This window comes from Gadus chalcogrammus, chromosome 7 (assembly GCF_026213295.1).
Source record: "Gadus chalcogrammus isolate NIFS_2021 chromosome 7, NIFS_Gcha_1.0, whole genome shotgun sequence".
Classification (NCBI taxonomy): Eukaryota; Metazoa; Chordata; class Actinopteri; order Gadiformes; family Gadidae; genus Gadus; species Gadus chalcogrammus.
The window spans coordinates 22,684,540-22,708,292 of NC_079418.1; the positions used below are offsets into that span (position 1 = coordinate 22,684,540).

The 23,753-nt window shown below is 45.7% G+C and overlaps 3 protein-coding genes across 4 annotated transcripts in view; 1 reads left to right on the top strand and 2 right to left on the bottom strand.

The window, feature by feature from the left end:
• The window catches only part of ntm (neurotrimin), a 336,788-nt gene extending 336,154 nt beyond the window's left edge, over positions 1 to 634 (bottom strand). The window contains exon 1 of the mRNA XM_056593493.1: positions 294 to 634. The gene's annotated coding sequence lies outside the window, so the exon portion shown is untranslated. The remainder of the gene's footprint in view (positions 1 to 293) is intronic.
• Positions 582 to 3,097, top strand: bsx (brain-specific homeobox). 2 transcript variants are annotated; one of them, XM_056593496.1, is made up of 4 exons: positions 609 to 664; positions 838 to 1,054; positions 1,535 to 1,725; positions 1,846 to 3,097. In XM_056593496.1, exons 2-4 carry the CDS (start codon positions 838 to 840, stop codon positions 2,095 to 2,097), a joined length of 660 nt encoding a protein of 219 aa, XP_056449471.1. In that variant the 5' UTR covers positions 609 to 664; the 3' UTR covers positions 2,098 to 3,097. The 2 variants fall into 2 exon arrangements, with proteins under 2 accessions (XP_056449470.1, XP_056449471.1); XM_056593495.1 differs by having other exon boundaries at positions 582 to 1,054.
• A 3,047-nt stretch (positions 3,098 to 6,144) lies between these two features.
• Positions 6,145 to 23,685, bottom strand: jhy (junctional cadherin complex regulator). The gene is made up of 9 exons (XM_056594840.1): positions 22,735 to 23,685; positions 19,703 to 20,366; positions 14,918 to 15,046; positions 13,468 to 13,554; positions 12,983 to 13,341; positions 12,573 to 12,882; positions 7,955 to 8,038; positions 6,608 to 6,736; positions 6,145 to 6,351 (listed from the first exon to the last, which is right to left on the bottom strand). The coding sequence occupies exons 1-9, from the start codon at positions 23,070 to 23,072 to the stop codon at positions 6,145 to 6,147; spliced, it is 2,307 nt and encodes a 768-aa protein (XP_056450815.1). The 5' UTR covers positions 23,073 to 23,685.
• Between the last annotated feature and the right edge of the window lie 68 nt (positions 23,686 to 23,753).

Consider the following 23,753-nt stretch of genomic DNA (forward strand, 5'->3'; position numbering starts at 1 on the left):
GTACTCTCCCAGATTTCAATGCCAACAATTACAGACAAATTGGGCAAGATTACTAGACAGACCCGTAGTCTTGTCTAATCCTCTCGTGGCAACACAGCCTGAAAAGCCCATGGAGAGAGGCTCCGAGTCGGCCATATTTTTGGAAATATCAGACTTCGACATTAGCCTGGATAACTAGCCTACATTTATAATGAAATAAAAACTTTAAAAAAAAAAAACGCTCCCTACGGATGACAATGATGTTGGCATGCAATTAAAATCATAGTCGGCCTAAATAAAACCGTTTCATTTACCTTTTTCTTTTATAAGGCACGTTTAGGCTTTGTTTGAGTACAAATTGCCATTTAAGCCGCTCACTGAAACATAGCATACAGCACTAACAACCTAATTTGTTGTTCTGCCTCTTTTCCACAAGCAGCTGAAGGGATAATGCCAAAGCAAGTTTGAGTGAGCCGCAGCTGGTTACAACCTGTAGTGCTTCTCCTCCTTCCGCCACTCCAAATTAATGTGCGCACAATCATTCTTTGCCCCGCCCCCGCTGACGCGCTATTGGCTCTCCGCTAATCAATTTCACAATCGACTTCACTCCTTGAATAAATAGTAATCTCCCCGAATCTAAAACCTGTGTTCCTCCCTCCAATAGAGTCACTAACTCTCGCACAAGGTACTCTATAACCACACTCGTCTTGGGGGTCGATAGAAGTGAGACTTTGTTTTTCTATGTGTGTCTCCACACAGCGATATAAAAAGAAGAGAGGACCGATGAACAGTGAATTCAATTTTTGAAAAGTTATGAGTATGAGTATGAGTATGAATTATACGTCTCCGGCGCCGCAGATGCCGACACAGAGATCCACATCTTTCTTCATCGAGGACATCTTGTTACACAAGCCCAAGCCCCTGCGGGAAGTGATACACTCGCCGTTCTCGAGCTCCCTGGCGTCTCGGATGCCCCTCCTGGAGTACGGATACCCGCTGATGCCCACACCGATCCTGGCGCACCCGCACCACGGGCTCCACAAGCCGGAGCACCACCAGTACTTCTTCACATCTGGTAAGACCCATGCACCTGTTTACCAGGCTGTGTGTTTATCTACGAGCTGTTTGAAAGATAAAAACAAGAAAATCACTAAACAAGACTAGGCCTATAGCCAGGGTTTAGGCTAAAATCTAAATTTTAAAGTTTTAGTTAAGTCATGTCAGTTTTATAATTTGAGTGTGTAGACTAAGTAACCAGTTTGTTAATCACATTCATCTGAAGGGGCACATGCTTAATAATGGAAAAAAAGGTGATGGATCAATCGAAAAAGAAATTAGGCTATGTTATTGTAGCATAATAAATTCATTTTTCTTTATTCATTTTTAATTCGATTCGTTTAGTAAAGAATATATAGTCGGTTATGACTACTATTTATTTTAATTATTATCCCTATGTATATAATAAAGTGATCGATTGGACATTTCAAAAATACATACTTGTTGAATACCGTTGGGTGTATGTTGGATTTTAACCGTACTATATTACACCTGATAGGGATGCAAATGCCCGCGTTGTTTCAGCATCACCCCGAGCTGCCGGGCAAGCACTGCCGGCGAAGGAAGGCTCGCACAGTGTTCTCCGACTCGCAGCTGTCCGGCCTCGAGAAGAGGTTCGAGATCCAGCGGTACCTGTCAACGCCCGAGAGAGTGGAGCTTGCCACGGCGTTGAGTCTTTCAGAAACACAGGTCAGAAGACATCTGAAAAAAGCACTTGACTACCCCAAATAGGGCCTTTAAAATAATATTTTAAAGCAGGCTTGTTTATTGATACTTGTTTTTTTGTCTATTTTTTTAACGCATATACAGGTGAAAACGTGGTTTCAAAATAGGCGGATGAAGCACAAGAAACAGCTGAGGAAGGCACAGGACGATCGGAAACATTCGAGTGACACGGACCCCCGGTCCACGGAGAACTCGAGCGAGAGCGAAGTGAACGAGAAGCACGCGGAGGAGCTGAAGGGCGGGACGGAGCCCGGCTCCTACCTGCTGCACGAGGACGAGGACGAGGACGATGTGGACATCGAGGAGGACATTTGCTCCCCGGAGCATTTACTATAGTAGGCCTGGCTGCCCTGCGTGGTGTTTGTTTTATAAACGGGACGACGAAAAAACACAAGTGTAAAGAATCTACAGACTTTCCCTTTCGATAAGAGGCGGCGGCTATGTTGCTTCGTAAATAGTATATGACCACGTCAATATAACGAGCATGACAATATTGCATTTTTTTAAATTATGGAGGCTATTGTTAATATTGTTATGAATATTGTTTGTTTTATTTTTATTCGTAGTTGTAGTAGTATTATAATATTCCATTACGCAGTATTTAAATAGGCCTAGCCTACTGTTTATAATCGATGGGAAATACACCATAATTCCTTCTGCACTTTTCAATAGCGAATTTCTTACCAAGCACAGCTTGTTACTAAAGGCTTTTTGGTTTTGTTATTTTGACACACACTGTCAAAATAATATATTTACACTTTTTCGATTATTGTCTAAATGTACACAATAGGCGTAGGCCTACTATTGTCAATGGCATATTGTCGGATAATTCTTTATTAGGACCTTTCATAATTATTCTGTTATTATTATGATTATACCATCTCTTATTTCATCCTATTATTACTGATATTGTTATTATATTATCCTATTGTAATTATTAGGCCTATTATTATTCCCAAATAACTGCAAGCAGTCCCAAAATGTGTGTATCTGTATTGTTACTGTCATGGTGGGCTGAAACGGCCCTCTTTGTACCCCTGCCCGCTGCATCCAGCGGGCCACAGACCGCACATGGCTGTCTGGGACTCCGAGCTGCGGAGAAATGGACTGAATGCGTGTAAATAACATATTTTCTAATTTTTAATAGGCTATGCATAGCTCATATTTAGATCTGTCTTCTATGGGCACTGTGTAAAAACGAGCAGTTAATGTTATCCATGTAGGTCTATATTACCACATGTCTTCAATGTCCATTTAAGAATATGTCTTGTTGATTGTATAGCCATGATCCGTTCCGTTCCCAATTAAATGATAATATACAATGTATTGTTGATATTCAGAGACGCTTGTTGCATGGCTGAAAAGTGGTCAATGGAAAAAAACTATTTATTGAAATAGAAATTGAAGCATTTCGATTTACCTAAAATACATTCTAGAATATATCCTTCTGGTTACAGTGTGATGATTTAGAATGCACTGCATGTTTGGTAGTGTAAACCCATAAATGTCATCGATGGTGATTGGCAGGGTTACAGAGGGCCGTTTCAGCCCACCATGACAGTAACAATACAGATAGGCCTATACACATTTTGGGACTGCTTGCAGTAATTTGGGAATAACAATCATAATAGGCCTATTAATTACAATAGGACAATAGACTTCGTTGGTGGGTATAGCTGCCTTGGGATTCGGAAATATATTTTGAACATTTTGCGTTAAGAGAAGCCTATTAAAAAAATGCAGTATTAAGTATAGAGATACCACTGATAATAGGTCATCTAAATTAATTGATAAGCCTTTGATAAAAAAGGAGATAACTGTTGAGGAAAAATATTTTTGCGTCAAAATTAAAAGAGAATGAAGGATATGCCCTAGTGCAATTATTTTTAAGCCTTTATTGCCTTTTAATGGGTTACGTTACGTTGATATTGCTATATTAATGTAGCTTAATTCAATTTTTTAATTAGAGACTAAAGCAATTTAGAGAAACAAAAATAATGCATTAATAAATTAAAAAATGTATCAGATATTCCAAACATTTAATTTATATAAAATTAATACAGCAAATGGAGATCCATATACCAGTAAACCATATATTTTGATAAGCACTGCCAATTGTATCTTTAGTTGTTATATATACATATAAATAATTTCAATTTATATTCTTTAAAAAATGTATATATCTGTATATTGTATGCACTTTCTATAAAACAAGGGATGCAGATTGCCAGTCCGTGCACATACACGCAAGCCCCTCCCCTCTCCCTCTCCCTTCCATCAAGCACACTAACTCCATACATACTTTCCTGGTCAATTTGCTGTTGCACAACTTTGATCTGCCTCCATAAAAATAAAAATACAAGAATATCTGCTTCTTTCTCAATACAAGCTTTTTTCTCAAATAGGCATGTCTCTATCCTGTCTCTCGCGCACACACACACACACACACACACACACACACACACACACACACACACACACACACACACACACACACACACACACACACACACACACACACACACACAAACAGAAAATGTTAAATATTGTAATAATGTAATGTTTTTTGTTGTAATCAAATCCATTTAAGCAGGCATTAAGAGACACAGCTCTACGAGTGTGCATTTGTGCATTTAATCTCTTCTTTGCGCAAAGCTTTCCATTCTCCTTTCTAAAACAGGATATGCCACGCTCCCCTCCACCCCCCCCCCATGTCCCTTTGAAAAGCAATTCAGGTCATTTTCAAAATGTGATTCTGATTAACGTAAAAGAGTAGGGGTGGGGGGGGCGGCACAGAGAATAGGCCATGCGGAAGGTGATCAATTAAAAGATTAAGCGTTTTGCAACACATGGACGCATCTACATTTGGGCCCTAACAGCGGGCTCATCAGCTCATTTCAGGCCCATTTCAGGAAGCCTGCCGCCTTGCGCAGAGAAAAGCGTGCTTCTCACATCAAAGCGTGGAACGTCCACATGTGAGCTTTTCCAATGGGCAGAAAGGGATGCTAATTCAGGCCCTCTTCATGTGTGGTGGTGAAAGACCCCTTCAATTAACTGGATTTCAATGGGCAAAAAACATAAGGAGGAGGGACTAAAGGGAGAAAGGAGATGCAAGCGAGACAGGGTCTGGGTAGACAGCGTTGGAAAAAAACACACCGAGGGGTGGTGGGTGGTGGGCTTGTGTGTGTTCATTTACACTTTGCTCATCAGTGGACTTAAACACTAAAACAGAGGGCTTCAAAGAGCCCCTGATGGGTTAAATAGAGACTATAAACTAATTAAAATATTGCAGAGAGCCAAATAGTGCTTTGATAATGATCTGAGGGGTTCTATTAGCGAAATGCGGTGCTTGAGACTCGCACGTTGAACGGTGAACGTTCGGGGCGAGTGTATATCGTGGGGGGCTGGTGGGGGGGGGGGCCTGTTCATTTTGAAGTATTTATCTATAAAGTTGTTCCCTGGGAGAACCGATCACGTGCGCTTCTACATGTCAGCTGATATCTCATTATCAGTGTATAGAAGAGAAACCGTTTCTCTGTTTCTCTCCTGGTCAGGCTGGGGTGAGGTCACTCACCCCAGCCGACAGTGGCTGTGCATCATAGAGGTCTATCAGGCATAGAGGTACGCAAGGCTTATTATCTATTAACTATATTAATCCACCTAGGATTATTTACCTTTTTCATAAATAAATAACTGTAAAAAAATCTGTACTTGTACCAATAATAGGTGCAGCATTCTCAAAAGCTTTGGAGCCAGAGGGGGGGGGGGTCTTCGAAATGTCAACAACGTCCGTGATTTTGCAGGATAAACACTCGAGTGTGAAGCGTTTTTCATTATGAATGTTTCAGCATCAACACAGAATCCGGTGGTGTGTGTGTGTCGGGGTGATGTTTGTTGATGATTGATGATGATTCGATACTTGCAGATAAGTATAACCACGGCCACATGTTCCATTATACAGTTGAATGTACAGTACAAGTATATAGTATGTACTAATCAAAAGTATGCTATGCAAAACTTTTGTATGGAAAATGTATGTAACCAAACCGTGTTTCTAGGACATTTGCCGAAGACTTAACTCCTGTGTCAGCCAGCATTTGTGCCTTCACAAGTAAAAGGCCTAATCTGTCTGTACTAATCATTCTGCTGGGAATCCTTCTGCTTTTCATGGCTTTTGTTGTGATGGTGGTTGTTGTTGTTGTTGTTGTTGTTGTTGTTGTTGTTGTTGCTGTTGTTGTTGTTGACAGTGCACTAGGCGTGATGCAGCTGTATTTATTACCCCTTTATTACCACCTGACTGGTGGTAAACAGTCAGGTGATGTGGACGTCTCTTCCTCTGAGTCGTGGTTCTGTTTTGGACCGGCAGGACAGTGGTGGCGCACCTCAGACCAAGCGCCCCTTCTGGAAGGCGGCCACGGCCCGCTTTTCCTCCTCGTGGCGTCTCCTCATGTCTTCCAGCGCTTCCAGCTGGGCCAGCTCCAGGCCTTCCAGGTGGGCGTCACAGTGCAGGCCACCCCCTGCATGGTCCTGGTGCTTTTTAGGTCGAGGCTTTGGGTGGGGCTTGGCGATACTCTTGGCATATTCCAATGCCTGGCAGAGATAGAGAGAGGTGGCAATAGCATTAGAGAGAGAGAGTTTTAGGTATAGCAACCTGCTATAGGATTGACGCTTTGAGATCATTTCTCCTTTTTTATATTTAATCAGAGGGGTAACCGGTTTTTAGTAAGAAAACAATCAAGGTAGCGTCACTGCGTTATCAAAGCACAGCCAAAAAAAACGCAAACAACATCAACGTGAAACGATTGCCAACACACAAATATCCCGCTAAAGAGGGATAGCATCGCACCTTCCTCCTGGGAACCGTCTTGTCCGGGTCTTCCGGGTCCCGGGGCGGGAGGACATGGGCCGTGCTCGTCTTTTTGTTCCGCTCCCGGATCACATTTGAATACAGCCTCTGTCGTCTCGTTTTCTCTGCCTGACGGGGGGATAGAAACACGTCACACACACACACACACACACACACACACACACACACACACACACACACACACACAAAGAGAAAGTGTGAGCGAAAGAGACAAATAGACAGAGAGAAAGAGACATTATAAAGCAAGGTTTAATTAACTGAACCATTCCCCCCCCCCCCCCCCTTCCCCCCTTGAGGTTATTATTTTCTCCGGTTCGAGAGAAGCCTCTTCTCTCCACGTGCCCCCCCCTTCATCCACAACCCTTCCCATCGCAACAAAAAAACAACAAACGCATGTACGGCATTGAGCGACCCGATCAACATTTACACACATCGTTCACTAATAGGCTCGGCCCCCACAGGGACGCACAGGGACCCCCGTCTCCGACAAAGTGGCCCTGACACGCAGACTACCCACAATGCCAGAGATGGGGTGTGTGTGTGTGTGTGTGTGTGTGTGTCTGTGTGTCTGTGTGTCTGTGTGTGTGTGTGTGTGTGTGTGTGTGTGTGTGTGTGTGTGTGTGTGTGTGTGTGTGTGTGTGAGAGCGGGGAGGTTATTAACAAAGGGCACATCAAAGCACAAAAGCACACTTAACTTCACGGACATATTCTCATTTGCTTTGTGAATCGTATTCTTTGCGCTGAAAGAGGAGGAGAGTGTTTGCGGCGGGGGAGCGAGAAAACACGACCGCCGGACCCACAACGACATAATGAACCGCTCGCCGGGGGGTCTGGGTGAGTAGTGGTGAGGTGGAAGGAAAACATACATACAAAATATGTGATGTTTCTAGTCTGCTCAGTATAGAAAAATTTGAATCATCAAGTGTGTGAGTGTGTTTGAACAGCGCAAGCTAGATAGGAGAACAGGCCAGAGTAGCACTTGCGCTCAGTCGTAACATAAAGAGGTTTGTTACAGGCTTTCCAGATGTGTGGAGGCTGATGAATGTACTTGTTGCAGTTAAGATATACTTAATACCACAAGATACACAAAGACAACCTATGAAGGTTTTGCTAGTTCGTTGTTGTGTTCATGTTTGAACTGTTTCTGACCCTTTTCTTTAATAATATTAGGATTTTTATATTTTTTCAAGTATCTAGTGCACAGATATTGTGTTTAATACTCTGTGTCCGTACAGCAGTAGGCATGCCAAAAACGAACACACCTTGCATCATAAACCCAAGTCAACTGGTCTTGATTAGGCACTTTACGAAAACTAAAACGCTTACTGTCTTCTCATTGGCCTTATCAGGACCCAGGCCGCACAGGTTCACCACCTGCCTCAGCTGCCTGTAGTCCTTTAGAGTATAGACCTGTGTGAGAGAGAGAGAGAGAGCGAGAGCGAGAGAGAGAGAGAGAGAGAGAGAGAGAGAGAGAGAGAGAGAGAGAGAGAGAGAGAGAGAGAGAGAGAATATTTATGCAGAAGAATTAAAAGAGAAACCCAAACTTCCACGCGCCGTCTGTTACAGCAGTAGCATTCCCCCCCATTATCACAGGAGGACAATTTAAATCCATTTCCTTCTCTTGTCTGGGATTTGTCGGGCTGAAATTAGAGCGGCCCATTAAAAGAGTCTATTTGTAGAAACATCCAGTGATAGTGCAGCGGGGCGGCTGATGGAGTCGAGTGATGACAGACGGATGAATGATGGTTGCAGCCAGTGGCAAAATGGAGCCACTTTGTGAACCCCGTCAGCCCAACCACACCACCACCACCAGCACCCCCGGTCCCCCCACCCCCCTCCAGCACAAAGACCTGATCATGTACTCTCTGTCCTGCTCATTTTTTGCCATCTCGCCTCTTGGCTCCATTTTGGAAGTTAGTGCTTAGACACACATGCGCACAGACAGACACAAAAATACCCAAATATTCACACACACACACACACACACACACACACACACACACACACACACACACACACACACACACACACACACACACACACACACACACACACACACACACACACACACACACAGACAAACACAAACACACTCACACTGTGCACAGCTCACATAGGCAAACATACATTGTGATATAAACACACAGAACCAACAACACATAAATCCAGATTATTTCACTCTATATTTTGGGGCAAAATTTCACTATTTCATATTCCAATACAAAAAACACCCATGTCTACAGCTGCACCTATATGCTCCCATCAGTGCAGGATTTGTGCATTAGTGCTTCTTCACTGGATCCTTGAGGTTCAGGGCAAGACAGGACACTTCTTCCGCCTCTCCTTTAAATGTGTGTGTTTGTGTGTGTGTGTGTGTGTGTGTGTGTGTGTGTGTGTGTGTGTGTGTGTGTGTGTGTGTGTGTGTGTGTGTGTGTGTGTGTGTGTGTGTGTGTGTGTGTGTGTGTGTGTGTGTGTGTGTGTGTGTGTGTGTGTGTGTGTGTGCACACGCCATGAGTCATACACCTATCTTGGCCATAACATCAACATTGCGGGTGAGTGGGGGGAGCAGGCACAGGAGCTATGTTGTGCCTATAAGAACAGAATCGATCTAATTGATTCCTCCCCACACCCTGTAGTCATGGAACTGGACGCTATCAGAGAGGTGGCCCTGGTACAACGAAGGTACAACACCTCTTTGCAAACGTCCATATCCAGCATAATGTCTTACGGGACATGAACAATAAAACAGTCCAGGCCGTCAGAAAATGGCTAGGGCTGAACTCACACTCTACCCGGGATCTCATCTTCCTCTCACATAAAGAGGGGGGGCTGGGTGTCCCAAACTTGGAATGGGTATACACTGCTACCAGGCTGACGCACCTCATCAGCATGCTCAACAATGATGATGCCACTGTCAGAGAGCTTGCCAGAGCTACCCTCCTGCTAGACCTCGGGAAGAGGAAGGTCCCTCTGGCCAAAGCAGGCCAGGACAGCTTCCTAGGCTTTGGGAGGAAAAGCAGCGGGAAACTGGACACACAAGCGGCAGGCTTTGGAGTTCGGTCGGACCGGCCGGACCTAAATGATCTGTGCAACAGAATGACAGTCAAACTGGAATGGACACAACACAACTCCCACACAGCACCACAGGCATCTGATGCAGTTGTCACCGACCCACCTGTAACCGCAGAGGCTACTGTATACCACAACGAGGCACAACACACCCTACAGACCACAACAGCAAGGAGATTCCTTCTTAACATAAAACAAACAGAGACCAAACAACACTGGACTGGACTTAGAATGCAGGGAAAGCTAGCATGCCTAGACTTTGCCGACCACTCTGCTTCCCACTCCATGCACAGAAATGCTGCTGTTAGGAAATCCTCTGTTTCACTGCCAGACCTAGACTGCAGGTGCTACCTACCAAATACAATCTGGCATTATGGTACCCTGCACACCACCATCCACACTGTATAATGCACTGTGGCCATCAACTTGAATCCGTTGCCCATATTGTGAATGGCTGTACTATGTACAAAGGACTGTATATTGCACGCCACGACCGTCTTGTCGATCTGATTTCCAGCAATGTTAAAGAAGTATTTCTAGAAAATGTGACCATGTACAAACATTCACGTATCATGCCGGAATGGTTTAACAGCTCTATTGATGTGTTTTGTGACATCCAAAATACCCCTGATGTTGTGTTTTTAAACAGAGACAGAAGGGAAGTGCTCCTACTTGAGATAGGCTGTGTGTTTGATCTGTACATGGAAATTGCTTTCAACGATAAAATCGTTAAGTACCAGCCCATTCTGGAAATACTAAGGGACCTAGGCTACCAATGCAAGCTAATAGTCTTTATTTTTGCCAGCTTGGGGCATGTCCTCAACCGTGTTTTCAGTGGGTTAAGGCTGGCAGGGCTCTCCAGCTGAAAATCTTAACATTTAGTGCATTTAGTCTGGCAGCGTAGCGCAGGAGATGTTTTTTGTACCCTTGAACAAAGACCTATTTCATCGCTGAAATATTTGAATCCTGTCTCTTGTAATGTCTGTGTGCGCGTGTGTGTGTTGGTCAAACAAGAGTGTGTGTGTGTGTGTGTGTGTGTGTGTGTGTGTGTGTGTGTGTGTGTGTGTGTGTGTGTGTGTGTGTGTGTGTGTGTGTGTGTGTGTGTGTGTGTGTGTGTGTGTGTGTGTGTGTGATGGTCAAACAGGAGTGTGTGTGTGTGTGTGTGTGTGTGTGTGTGTGTGTGTGTGTGTGTGTGTGTGTGTGTGTGTGTGTTGTTTGTGCGTGTGTGCAGCAGCGGGCGTGGGGGGCATGGGGTGGTGGCGATCCACAGCCTGACCCAGACAAAGGGAGGCTAATCATTCCAGATTGGGCTAGCTGACTCTCAAGGGGGATCAGTTCACCCAAGAATTAGCTGCTGGTCATGGACACAACAGGGAGCCCCCCTCTGCTCTCTCTCTCTCTCTCTCTCTCTCTCTCTCTCTCTCTCTCTCTCTCTCTCTCTCATACTCATACTCATACTCTCTCTCTCTCTCTCTCTCTCTCTCTCTCTCTCTCTCTCTCTCTCTCTCTCTCTCTCTCTCTCTCTCTCTCTCTCTCTCTCTCTCTCTCTCTCTCTCTCTCTCTCTCTCTCTCTCTCTCTCTCTCTCTCTCTCTCTCTCTCTCTCTCACACACACACACACATCTCGTTTGACAACCCTCTTAAGCCGTGCTCGTCTCCTTTCATGGCCGGCCATGATGAACCGTGCTGGTTTAGGAATTTTAAACCAGTAATCTTGTCAAGTAGCCATAGCTAACTTGACAGAGGGAGAGACAAAGTTACAGTTATGTAATGGGTACACGTAATAAAAACCTCTAAGCTAGGACAGATACTCACGCGTACTGAAAATACACATACTGAAAAATGTACTATTTTCCTTCTTTGAATCACAAAAGAACACACACTTACAGAAAATATCCTTTTTCTCGAGGGAGCAAACACATGAGCTCCCCTGAGTTTGCTAATCGGTTTGCATCTTGTGAGGGGAGATCTACACGACTCCTTTACAGAAGTGTGTGTTTGTGTGCGTGTTTGTCATTTTCCTCTCTAGGGCCCACCTGCCAGGGGACAGAGAGCCAACCACAGTAGTGGAGAGAGATGGGGGGAGGGGGCAGAAAACCCAGAGAACTAAACAAGGGACAAATCATTAGATGCAAATAAGCATGTTAAGGGTCCCTGTGCCTTCACAGACAACCTATTATCCGTCTTGTAATCACCTTATCCTCTCGTCCAATGCTTTTCAGCGGCCACCAATCACAGCGCGGCGATCCCGTGTCGCCGTTGTCTCGAGGCGATTAAGTGTATCTCACCGCGGCCGGACAATTAAGATGATGTTTTTTCTATCCTCCACTCTCCCCCTCCTGTGCCTTTAGTCAACGACAGGCCTCTCGTGTTGGATTAACGCGCGTGTAGACAGAGAGGAGGCGCGCAGGGAGCGCCGGAGAGAAGGAGGAGGATTATGCTAAGGCTTCAAAGGAATATTTATTTGGGCAATCTCTTGTGTAGGTGGGGGTTAAAGGGAGAAGAAACAGGGGGGGTTGGGGGGGCTGCGGTGGTAAGGGTTTGGGGGTCAACTGTGATGTTTTAATTTGCGTCTGTTTATGTGATGCAATATGGAACCTCCTTGTTTATTTTACTGCACACATTGGAATTTTACGGCCTTTAGTGTGCCTGGTTTCCATGGCTACTTGGGAGGGAGAACAAAGTCATCATCTTGCGCCCATGGAAGCACGGATACATGCACACACACACACACACACACACACACACACACACACACACACACACACACACACACACACACACACACACACACACACACACACACACACACACACACACACACACACACACACACACGAAAACACACACACGTGCACCCACAAACACACACCCACCTTGTAGGCGACTCTCTCCTTGAGCTGCCTCTGCCTCTCCATCTGTGCCAGGTAGCCGCTGGGGCAGGGGGGCTCGGAGCTCCTCCTCAGGGGGCTGACGGACCCGGAGCGTGGCTGGGGCTCCCCCCCCCCACCCGACCGCCCGTCGTCACCTATGGGTGGCAGGATCGGGTGGGAGCCCGAGCGCCGGAGCTGCACCTCTCCCGTCCACCTGCGGCCGTCTTGGGTGAAGACGTCCTCGTCTACGTCGGGAGGATGGATCAGGAAATGCTCCTGGTTGTGGGAGAGCGTCCATTGCGGTGCTTGGGCCCTGAGACGCAGAATGTGAAAAATTAGAGTGAGGCTTTATTAGAGGCACACAGTAAACAACCAGCCAACACGCCCTCATTACTTCTGTTTTTTAGTTTTACCGTTGCATGCTTCCCACTGGGGTGGTCTTGTTCTGGAAGCCCAGCGGTGGATACCCTCTCTGGGGTTGGGGGTAGCCAAGCGCCACGAGACCCCGCCCACCGGTGCCACGCAGCGGTCGCATGAAAGCGCGGACGTCCCCGGGGAACTGGGCGTCAAAGTACCCGACCACGGTCTGGGGGTCCCGGTAACTGGCCTTGTGGAGACCCTGAGGCGCGCCTGTGGTGGAGAAGGACCCGGTGCCGTTGGCCATAGGCGACGGCGATGTCACCGGTGTCTGAGAGTAGGCGGAGTCACCAGAGGAGGAAATGGGCGGCAAAACCTCAGGGGGCGTGTTCTTGAAGATCAGTTCCTTGCTAGGCTGTGGTCGAGCACCACCTCCATCAACGCCACCACCGCCACCACCACCGCTACCGCCACCACCACCACCACCGCCACCGCCACCGCCACCAGGGGGGGGGCGGAGCCGGGGCCCGGGCCTGTCTGCGGCCCCAGGGCGGGGAGCTCCGGTGGGTCTCCGGGGGCTGGGGTTCCCCTTCTGCTGGGGCCTGTCTCTTCTGGAGGACTGGTAGGCCTGTGGTGAAGAGAAGGATCAGGATAACATTGGTCCCTGCTGAGTGACGGAACAATAGCGGGGAGACTTAAGCAGGGTTTGTCATTTCCTCTGAGATCTTCCTTAAACACCCAAAAGAAAAAAAGGGAAATAATCGGATAATCTGAAAACGCCAAACAGGAATTATTTTGGATGTTATTTTGTTAAGTGTGTTCTATAAGCATATGATATTGTTTTTTATTTTAGCATATTGATTTCAGAAAGGGGGTTGAAAAACGGAATTCCTCCCATACCTATGGATGTTGCACAAACCGGAATATTTCTATCATTTAAACATAACTAAATATTTTTGAGTATCAAATGTTTAAAAACTGATGCATGTTATTGATGCATCAAAATCTTTATTATATTTCGACATTCAAAAAATATATATAAAAAAAAGATAATTTGACTAATTTCATCACACACTAATTAGCACCGTGCACACACACATCAGCACCGTGCACACACACATCAGCAACGTGCACACACACATCAGCACTGTAAACACGTACATCAGCACCGTGCACATCAGCACACATCAGCACCATGCACATCCGCACCGTGCACATCAGCACTGTGCACATCAGCACCGTGCACACACACATCAGCACCGTGCACATCAGCAACGTGCACACACACATCAGCACCGTGCACGCGTACATCAGCACCGTGCACACACACATCAGCACCGTGCACATCAGCAACGTGCACACACACATCAGCACCGTGCACGCGTACATCAGCCCCGTGCACACGTCCATCAGCACCATGCACACACACATGAGCACTGTGCACACACATATCAACATAATGCCCCTCACAAACGCCTAAGCACTGCTGCCGGAAAACAGTCAGAAAACAGGGAACACTGATTTGTATGTATAAAAGCCCTTTCAGAAGGGCCAGACCGAAGCTGGGCCCTAAAAGACGACTATAAAGACGGGCAAACGCGAGCTGCGGTCGATAGGTGTGATTCTGTATGAAACATGAGCAGGACTAGCGCTCCTCTTTGCATGATTTGGACAAATTATCCTGCTAGCCCCCGCTGGCCTGCGCCTCCCTGCATCTAATGCCACTGATTTACCAGACGCAAGCTCTGCTTATTCCGGTGTGCCTGCATGCGTGCTGATATTTGTCCTCATGGCAGAGTTAGGGCTGCCATTCAAGTGCTCAAGAAATAATAATGCTCTCCTGCTCTCCCCCTCCCAACACACACAAAGTCAGACACAAAAAAATAAAGAGTGTGTGTGTGTGTGTGTGTGTGTGTGTGTGTGTGTGTGTGTGTGTGTGTGTGTGTGTGTGTGTGTGTGTGTGTGTGTGTGTGTGTGAGAAATTCTGGTACCTTCAGCTGCTGTGTTTTCTGGAGCCACCTTAGATCCTGGTCCAAACCTTCCTCCACTGTGCACTCGGCTCCATGCCAGATGACCTCTTCCTCCTCCTCCTCCTCTTCCTCCTCTTCCTCCTCCCACCTCTTGCCGAATCAAAAAAGTGAATAGAGGATGAATGAAAGTCATCTCTGTAGGCAACAGGATCGGAATGAACAGTGAAACTGAATGATGATACACCTAGTGAATTATAGTGAAATACACATTGAGAATGTTAAAGTCATAATATGCAAGACGAAATAACAGAGTTCTGTCCATGTTAACGGACTTTGTAACTGTGTGACGCGAACTGGCGCAGCTAGTGAGTGGGATGGGCTTTTGGAGTATCAATAGAAAGTTTCTTGTAAACAAAGGTAAAGGCTGGCAAGCATTCTTATTTGTAGAATATATCAGTCGATTTTATTGAAAATTATTCAAATCGATATGGATCAGTAATGACTACAGATATGTCCAGGTAGCTACGAGCTAGTTTAAATCTTTCAAATTGCGACTTTAATAATCTCACTTTTTTGACATGAAGAATATAAGGCTTATCTCTCGGTCATAAATATTTGGAGAGCCCTGGTCCAAAAATACCTCCTAGGTAGGTCACAACACGACCAGTTTGCTGAACCCCTGGCCAAATGAATGTATTCATTTCGAGTAATATAAAAGGTGAAAAAAGTGTGACCTAGGTCTGGGCCACAGTAAGTATTCAACACTGAAACTGATTGAGGAGGATGTGACCACAGAATCATACAATGCAATTATTGCACCACACAACAACCGCTACAGCACTCATCCCCCAGGGCTGACGTAATCATCTACTACACCCACGGCAGGGAAGGCCTTCACCTAGGTGTGCTCACTCGCAGCTCATTTGCTACTTAAACTCTCATCTCCTCCAACCACTGCGTATTATGAGATCAATGCACTGTGTCAGTGGTCCCCGACGTACCCATTTGCGACAGGGAAATATCCTGTGTTAACGCTGTAATGAAAATCATTTAGTTAGCTCGACGCCTCCCCCCCTCCTACGGCTAAGGACAATCTGAGTGGATCGATGGTATTGACGGACAGAGGACTTCTGCGCTGAATGCAGCTAATTCCGTGCGCTTCAATAGGTGAAGGTCAGTGCAGGCGGAGTGGGTGCGGTAGTTATGTAGCCATCAATACACGTGTTTGCCACGTCATTGCGTCTAATGGCTTCAAAGGCCAGCGGAGTCGTGAGTTGTTTGGGTTTTTTTTTACGTGACAAGCTTATGGGGCCTCGTCTTGTCAGACACGGCTATAGGCGTCGACCCTATGGAAATAAGCAGAAGATACTAAATGTACCTGATGTGCAAAACATGTACAACTCTGTTGTGGAGTTGTATTTCTCAGGTATTAGTTGGCACACAAAAAAATAAGCTGTAGAGCTAAATAAAATTGTAGTTCTGATGAGGGAATTTGGTTTCTCGCAAGAATTGGAGACTTTCAACGATTTGTTTGAATGATTGGTCCCAAGCCATGACCACAGCTGCTGTTGATAGTGTCTCAGTTGGGAGACCAGTAACAGGTGTTAGGACTTTCTGTCCGACAGGGCACACAAACACACCACCCACACAAACACAGCCACACACACATGCACTTGAGTTAAGACCTCTGCCTATCCACCATGCTGTTGCCTTTTGCTGCCCATTACGAAGAATCCCAATCAGTTGGGCTAAAGGTTCTGGCCCATATTACTTTCCGAGCATGGTAAGCTGTGTAATATCTTTTCGGATAAATTGGAAGGCCCGTAATTGCCTCTCAGCAATACGATGTCACAACAAAGTCCGGCAATTTCAGCTCGCCGTATTACCTCCTGTACCCAGGGAAACATCTGCTTTTTTTTCCCAATGATGACTTCAAAGGATCCGCAGATCTTGAATTGCATTTAGCTTCCATTGTTGCGGGCCCAGGTAATCTTGATTAGGTGTTTAGACTGAGGTAGGGTATACAGTGGCACATGAGCCTCCCAACGAATGCTTTGGTCTAAAGCTATTAAAAGATTGTACATTATGCTCCCTTGGCTTTGAAGTGATGGCCCTGCAAAAGGAGCGGGGGCCTCGGAGGGCTGAGTGCAATAGCACAAGATTGATCTGATACTTCTGTCTTTATCAAAGGAGCGGCTGACCCCCGCACCCCCCCTCCCCCCCTGGCCAATCATCGCTCCCGCCACTCACTCCACTTGGTCTTTCTAAGCATTTGCGGCATTAGGATATTGTGCGCATGTAATAACACAGCTAATTGTCGCAAGTTACTTCCCGAAGTCCTGTTAAAAAAAAATAGGGAAGAAAAAAATGACAAAGCGGGATTCAAAAGAAAGCCATCGGCGACGAGGCATTGTGCTGAACAGAGCTGCCGAGGATTAGCCATAATTGATGCGATTTGGGCCCGATGGTCGCCATTTTTTTAAAGGAACTGATCACATGCCCGACTAGTGAGCTAACGTGATGTGCCCCTGTATGTTGGACCCAGGCACAGTACACAGGCATTTTAATATCTTACAATTTTGCGTTATCCTTTTCTTTTACACATAATGATGCAAAAACGACATCTCTTTGATCATTATCATTGTCATTTTATTTCTTTGTGGCACATATGTGGGTTTTTGGCCACAGAGGACCTCATTCACAGGCACTGGTACACAGATGGAAATCTTATCGAAAAATATTATAATTTAGATGTGGCCTATATGTGATTGAACCTCAAAAACTACAAAAACTAAACCAATAAATGGTTGGTTGTGGTTTTTCTTGTGCTAGCTAGTTATCGCCTTTGAAAGGCAATCTTGTTCAAGAATAATACTAATACTAAAGTATAAGCAAATACTACACATTTATAATGCATGTTTAAGATGGCCAACAATAGGCGACGTTCAATAGCGATACCAGTGTTCCGATCTCAATTAACTGTTCTGCTACACCATAATATTTAGCTATCACTCCATGTTTTGTCCTTAACCTTATGTCCAAATGGGGAAGATAAACAAATGCAAATGGATGCCCTGTGCTTCTATGCCATGTCCCCCCCATTAAGTGAGACAAATCTTGTGTATGGGAACTAATAAGCGAATTCAAAGGGAAATGACAAAACACAAGGCTTCAGGAGAGCAAAAGGACTCGGGAGGCTCCATTTACCGTTGCACAAAGCTAACTGCTCTTGACTATGTAAATGGGGATGATATGAGACGTTGTACTGGGTCGGGGCTCAGATGGGTGAACAGAGTTGGGGGGGGGGGGGGGGGGGGGGGGATGGGCTATGGGGGGGTATTATAGCCAACAAGCAGTCGTCGCATGCACCGGCAAATGGGGAATGTGGGACATCACGGCCAATTATGCCACTGTGCCAGGTGCAGGGATACCTAAGAGCCTATTGGTAGCAGGGCTTCTCTGATGTTGTTGTACACATCAACTAAATAATAGGCACTGTATAGTCTATAGCCCCCCCCCCCCCCCCCCCCCCCCCCCCCCCCCCCCCCCCCGCCTTGACATTGTGGAGGGGCAGGGGCAATGGAAAGTGACCTGGCTCCTTTCCCTTAATGCATTTCCCGGCCCCGGTCGGAGCGTAGGAAAGGATATTGCCTGGGCTTCTCGTTGTCTGGGTCGTCTCAACATGAAAAGGTATAACGGGGGGCTCATAATACAGAATAAATGAGAATATGCTTGGCTGATGTGGAATCAATCGGTTAGGCCCATGTCAATGTTGGACGACTCCAAAGGATAGACGCTGAAGTGCTCTGCCGCTGAGATAAGGCAAAGCTTTCACATGAAAATACATAGAAAGAAAGGTTTCGGCGCATGGCTTGCCCACAATCAACTGCAATTCTCCAAGTCGGCCATATAGGATAAACACCTAAAAAACATGCCTTGCAGGACTACAAATAAGGACTGACGAGATCAACTAGACCAGCAACTTACTTTTCGAATTTGAAGGGTCTATGTCAGGATAAAACAGGAAATGGTTGCAATGATTCACTGTGATAGTTGCCATTCACATACAAACATCTCCAACAACCTGGACTACAGACCACTACTAAACCAAACCTGTGAGCAGATATTCTATTCCCTTTATCCGCACTGAATAATTAATTACTATAATAAATAAATGTTTACTGTCTACTACAGTGGGCTAATTGGGTGAACATTTAGAATTTGTTCCACACAGTACCATTTGTTTGTGCATATATATTTTTTGCACCCCTAACCACTGGTAATGTTGAGCTTGTCAGAGTCAGGACCATGTTAATTCTTCCATTCTTGGAATCACTGAAGCCTATTTAGGAACCATACTTAAGTGACGCTTAAAGCTGTACTTTGTTATTATGACTCCATCTCTACAGGATGCCAATCCGAAAGATCAGTCAATAAATTACAGAATAAAAGGAAAAAACCTTTCCAACTCAAATCTGCAATATTGTCCCGCGAACCGAGGGGAGAAGATGTGTAAAGCTCCACCGGAGCTCGACCCAATCGTAAAGGTACGAAACACTGTGTGAATTCAAGCTACTGGCCCCCATAACCTAGAAGCCATAACCTATGAAACTAGGCTAGTGTGGCTCCTTGTGGCTGTATTTGTAACTGCAACCCGCAGAGTGAGAGGAAAGAGGGAAGAGTAGACAGGATGTGAGATATATCTCCTCTTGTTACCACATTTCAATCATGGTGTTGAACCTTGAAGCAGGAATAAAATAGAAAGAAGGACAACACTGTTTTTTGTTATTTTCATTCTTCACATACCGTCATATCGTCTGTTTCCTGCTTGTGAGTGTGAGCCTTTAGATAGGAGCCATATTTGGATGTGTTTCGCCCAAGGGTGATTTTGTTGCGCTCGACAATGTCCTCTCTCGTGCCTTCAAGATTTCTGTTCGCCAGAAGAGGACTCTTATATTTTGAAGTATTCTTGTACAGTTTCCCGACCGCCGCCGCCTCTTGTGTTTCCGGCACGTTCTGTCTCGGCTGAGCAGGGACTTTGCGGTACTCCCCGGTGTCCCTGTGGCTACACTCCCGTTGGACGGCCGCGTCTCCCTTCCCAAGAGTCTGGTGCGCTACAGGGAGAAGGAGGACTCTGGATCTGGGATGGCCTGGGTTGCCAGATACGCCTCCGGTGGCCGGGCTGGGCTGAGGGTGCAGATGGTAGGACCCTTGGGCTTCCTCCTGGGCCACGCTCGGTGGGCCGGGGGGAAGAGAGGGACTGGAGGTGACGACGTACTCGTAGCCTCCTTTTATGACCAGCTCTTCTCCCGTACCCCCAGACCTCCGTGGGGAGCCCGGCCGATGTGGCCGATGCTCCTCTTGGTGCAGGGGGCTGTCGCTGAAGCGCTCCGATGCCTCGAGATTGGAGCGCCAGTCGGGGTCGTAGCGCAGGTCCGAGTAGGCATCAGAGGGCAGGTCTCGGAGGAGCCTACAAATGGAGCAAAAGCAAACCGATAGGGACGTCAAGAGGATGGCTAGGTCATGCTCTGCCTCTTACCTCTGGGAAAACCGACAGGAAAGTGTAAGAACATTTGACAAGATCAAAAGGAGATAGTCTGGGCTTCTACGTCTGAGATAGTCCTACATTTTTTTCCAATCTAGTTATGTTTGCAGACAGCAGGATTTACAGAAATGCAGAAGTTAGGTGTATCCGACACACGACTAGGAACCAATGCGCAGCAGGCCGGTACCGAGGGGTCTGGGTCAAAAGGACAAGAGCCATTACACCGTTATTGGATCGATGATGCGCTCAAACAAAGACGGCTGCATCTCGTCCCAAGAATAAAAGCAGCCCTGTGAAATCGAAACAGACGGGGAGTGGTGGTGTCTATGGGGCTGTATTTAGATATAATTTAAGTAATTTCACCTCCGGGCTCACTAATGAGAGCATGTTTGAGTACTGGTAGCGGGGAAAATGGCTCACAAACGGCAATTTTCAGCTTATGAGATGGCTCGAAAATGATGGGCTAAAATGCTCCTTCTGATGGTGATGAAAAGATCTCATTAAAATAAATAGAAGAGTGCCTCTTTGTTGTGCTTGCTGGGAGGACGAGGGGAGCCGCGATGCCAGAGGCGGGAGTTGTCGAGGTGTAGGGCCCTTCACTTCTATAAGGCCAAAAGAGTAAGGGATGGCCCGCTAATGATCAGATTCAAACAAGTGGGAGAATGCATTATTGGCAAGCACAGCAGCTGGGGCAACCAATGCCCTAAACATTGGCAAAATACAGCGGTCTATTATCCCTCACCCACCGTACAGATACCCACATATAAAAAGGACACATGATATTGTGACCAACAACAAAAACAAGCAAAGGAGCGGGGCAAATTGAAAAATAGGTTATGGGGAATACACTCAACCATTTTCTTTTCCGTAGCCTTCTCGAGGGAAATGAGAAAGGGGGAAAATATGATACGGAGAGGGAGATGAAAAGCGTTGCTTGAATAAGAAATCCTTTGGCTTGAATGAGGAGTGGCCGTTGGGCTTGCAAACTACACGGAAACGGAAACTATTGTGTGGAAAAGGGGCTCACCTGCTTTGATGGGGCTGCTGGGGAAGAAGGGACGGTGAGACTGTGACGATGGGGAAAGGGATAGCGCCTCGAATGGAGTCTTTTGTGGGAATATGTCATGGTCATATTTCTACTGAAACAATGCACTCGAAAAATGAATGCAAACTCACTCTAGTGATGACCAATCTCCACAGGTTAATGCCGTAAAAAATGAAGAGGCGCTAGTTTTTTTTTGTTGCTGTTTTTTCAAATATTATTCATAGAAAAACATAATAGATGACGGTGGCTGGGGAGCGGAAAATAGAGCCAACTGTTTGATTGAATTAACGGGGGGGCGGGGGCGGATGAGTCGGTGTCATGGATTCCTATGTCGGACCCATTCAGACTGAGAGGGAAAAACAGACACAGAGAGGGGGAGAGATGTTCTTTGTAATGACGATGATCCTTGTTAATGGACTAAAGAGTGACCACTTATTGTGATCCTGTCCAAACAAAACCCAGATCTAATACCCCTTAAATGAAAGCAGTTATACTAAAAGCACTGAATTAGACCATTCTTACAACTGCAAACTGTCAGCGCTCCCATCTCATTAAATGAGTGACATTGTCGCATTGTCGGGGGATCAATGAGGGCTATCTTTCTTTTATGATATGCACTGTTTGGAAGTAAAAGGGTTTCTGATGGTGGAGATTCTGCCTTTTGTGTTGCACACAAGCAGCATAATTACTTTTCAATGTTTTATGTATCACTAGAAAATAATGGCCTTCGAATGCAATAGGTTGCTTGAATAAAGAATCGTCACAAAATCCCAACATAAAATTGTAAGAATAGTATTGATGTGGAGTGACGAATAGTGACTCGGTCCATCTATCTCAATACGAATATTTTCATTGGCTCGATTTGTAGTCATATCTTTGGACTCTTATGGTCACTCAGTTCATCACAACAATGTGTATTTTTCATTCTTTCGAGAAAAGAATGAAAGAAATTAAGCATGTAGGCGGTCGTAGAACCGGTCTGAAAATGCAGAAGTACATGCAGGTACTTCTGCATTTTCAGAAATGCATTTCAAGAAATATAGGTGTTCCCTCCGTTAACGACCCTGTAACGCCATCTAGTGTCTGAACTACACAGGTCGTCTACACATAACAAGCAGCCAAGCGAGCACGCGAATCGGCGCCTGAAATGTTCCTTCCTAATACAGTAGTACCCCGATAAGTTATAGTTGTGATTATCAATGAGAATGGTGATGCATATACATAAATTTAATTATTAAACAAAATTACCCTGTAGCTTGTGTTCCACCAATTTCATGATAGGCATCTTGATCTCTGGTGGGGAAAGGTGTTGAACTCCTCACTTCAAACCGATCAGTAGAGCTCTCGAGGCTTCTCCCTCCACCCTGGTGCACCTCCGATCTTTCTCCCGTTTCAGCCTCAAGGCTGTCCCCAATATCCATGCATCGCACCGTGCGAGCTTCACCGTGGTGCACTGCTGGTCGGTGGCAGGCCCTACCCTGGACCAGGCTCTCCGTGTCAGAGTTTGGCGGAGATTGCGTTGAAGGTGGTTTCGATGGTTCTTTTTGCAGCATTCTCATTTTCTCTCCCTTCGGGAACATTTCCATCGTGTATTTGTTTACATCTCATCGATCTGTGATTTTAGGTCAGATTCCTATGCACAAATAAATAACATGTTGCAGGTTTACAAAATGAGGGGATGGAGTTAGTTAACAGCGTTGCCCACTTTCTGCTGATGTGTAGACCTGCGTTTCATTTGACGTTGTATCCAATGAATAGCCTACCGGACATGTCAACATCCCCAATTCCAACCATGTTCAAGGATCAACTAGTGCAACTAGGTTACAGACATAACAATTGTCATTAGTATCAGCTTGAGCAGTTTGGTAAACAGAAATGCCCATTCCGTGTATTCATGTAGAAATATCTAGACGATAACCCCATGTCAAATAAACGGTTCCCGTTTAATTTAAACACATTACTCACCCACCTCTCCTTCCTACATTTACACAGCAGCGACAACTCTGCCTCCATGGAAACCAAAATGCAAACTCAAGGCGCATGCGCAAGACATGGTATGTCACAATAGGTGTCGCCATTGTACAACACCAAATGTGGCCGAGTATAATAATACATTTAATTTAGAGGCGCCTTTCAAGACACCCAAGGTCACCTTGGGTGAGTATAGCTCATTTAAATGTTGTGGCACAGAAGTCAAAAGTCGTCAACCCTCATGTTATTTATCTTTACTCTAACTGTCCCACAGGTTCATACACTGGCAGTTTGTT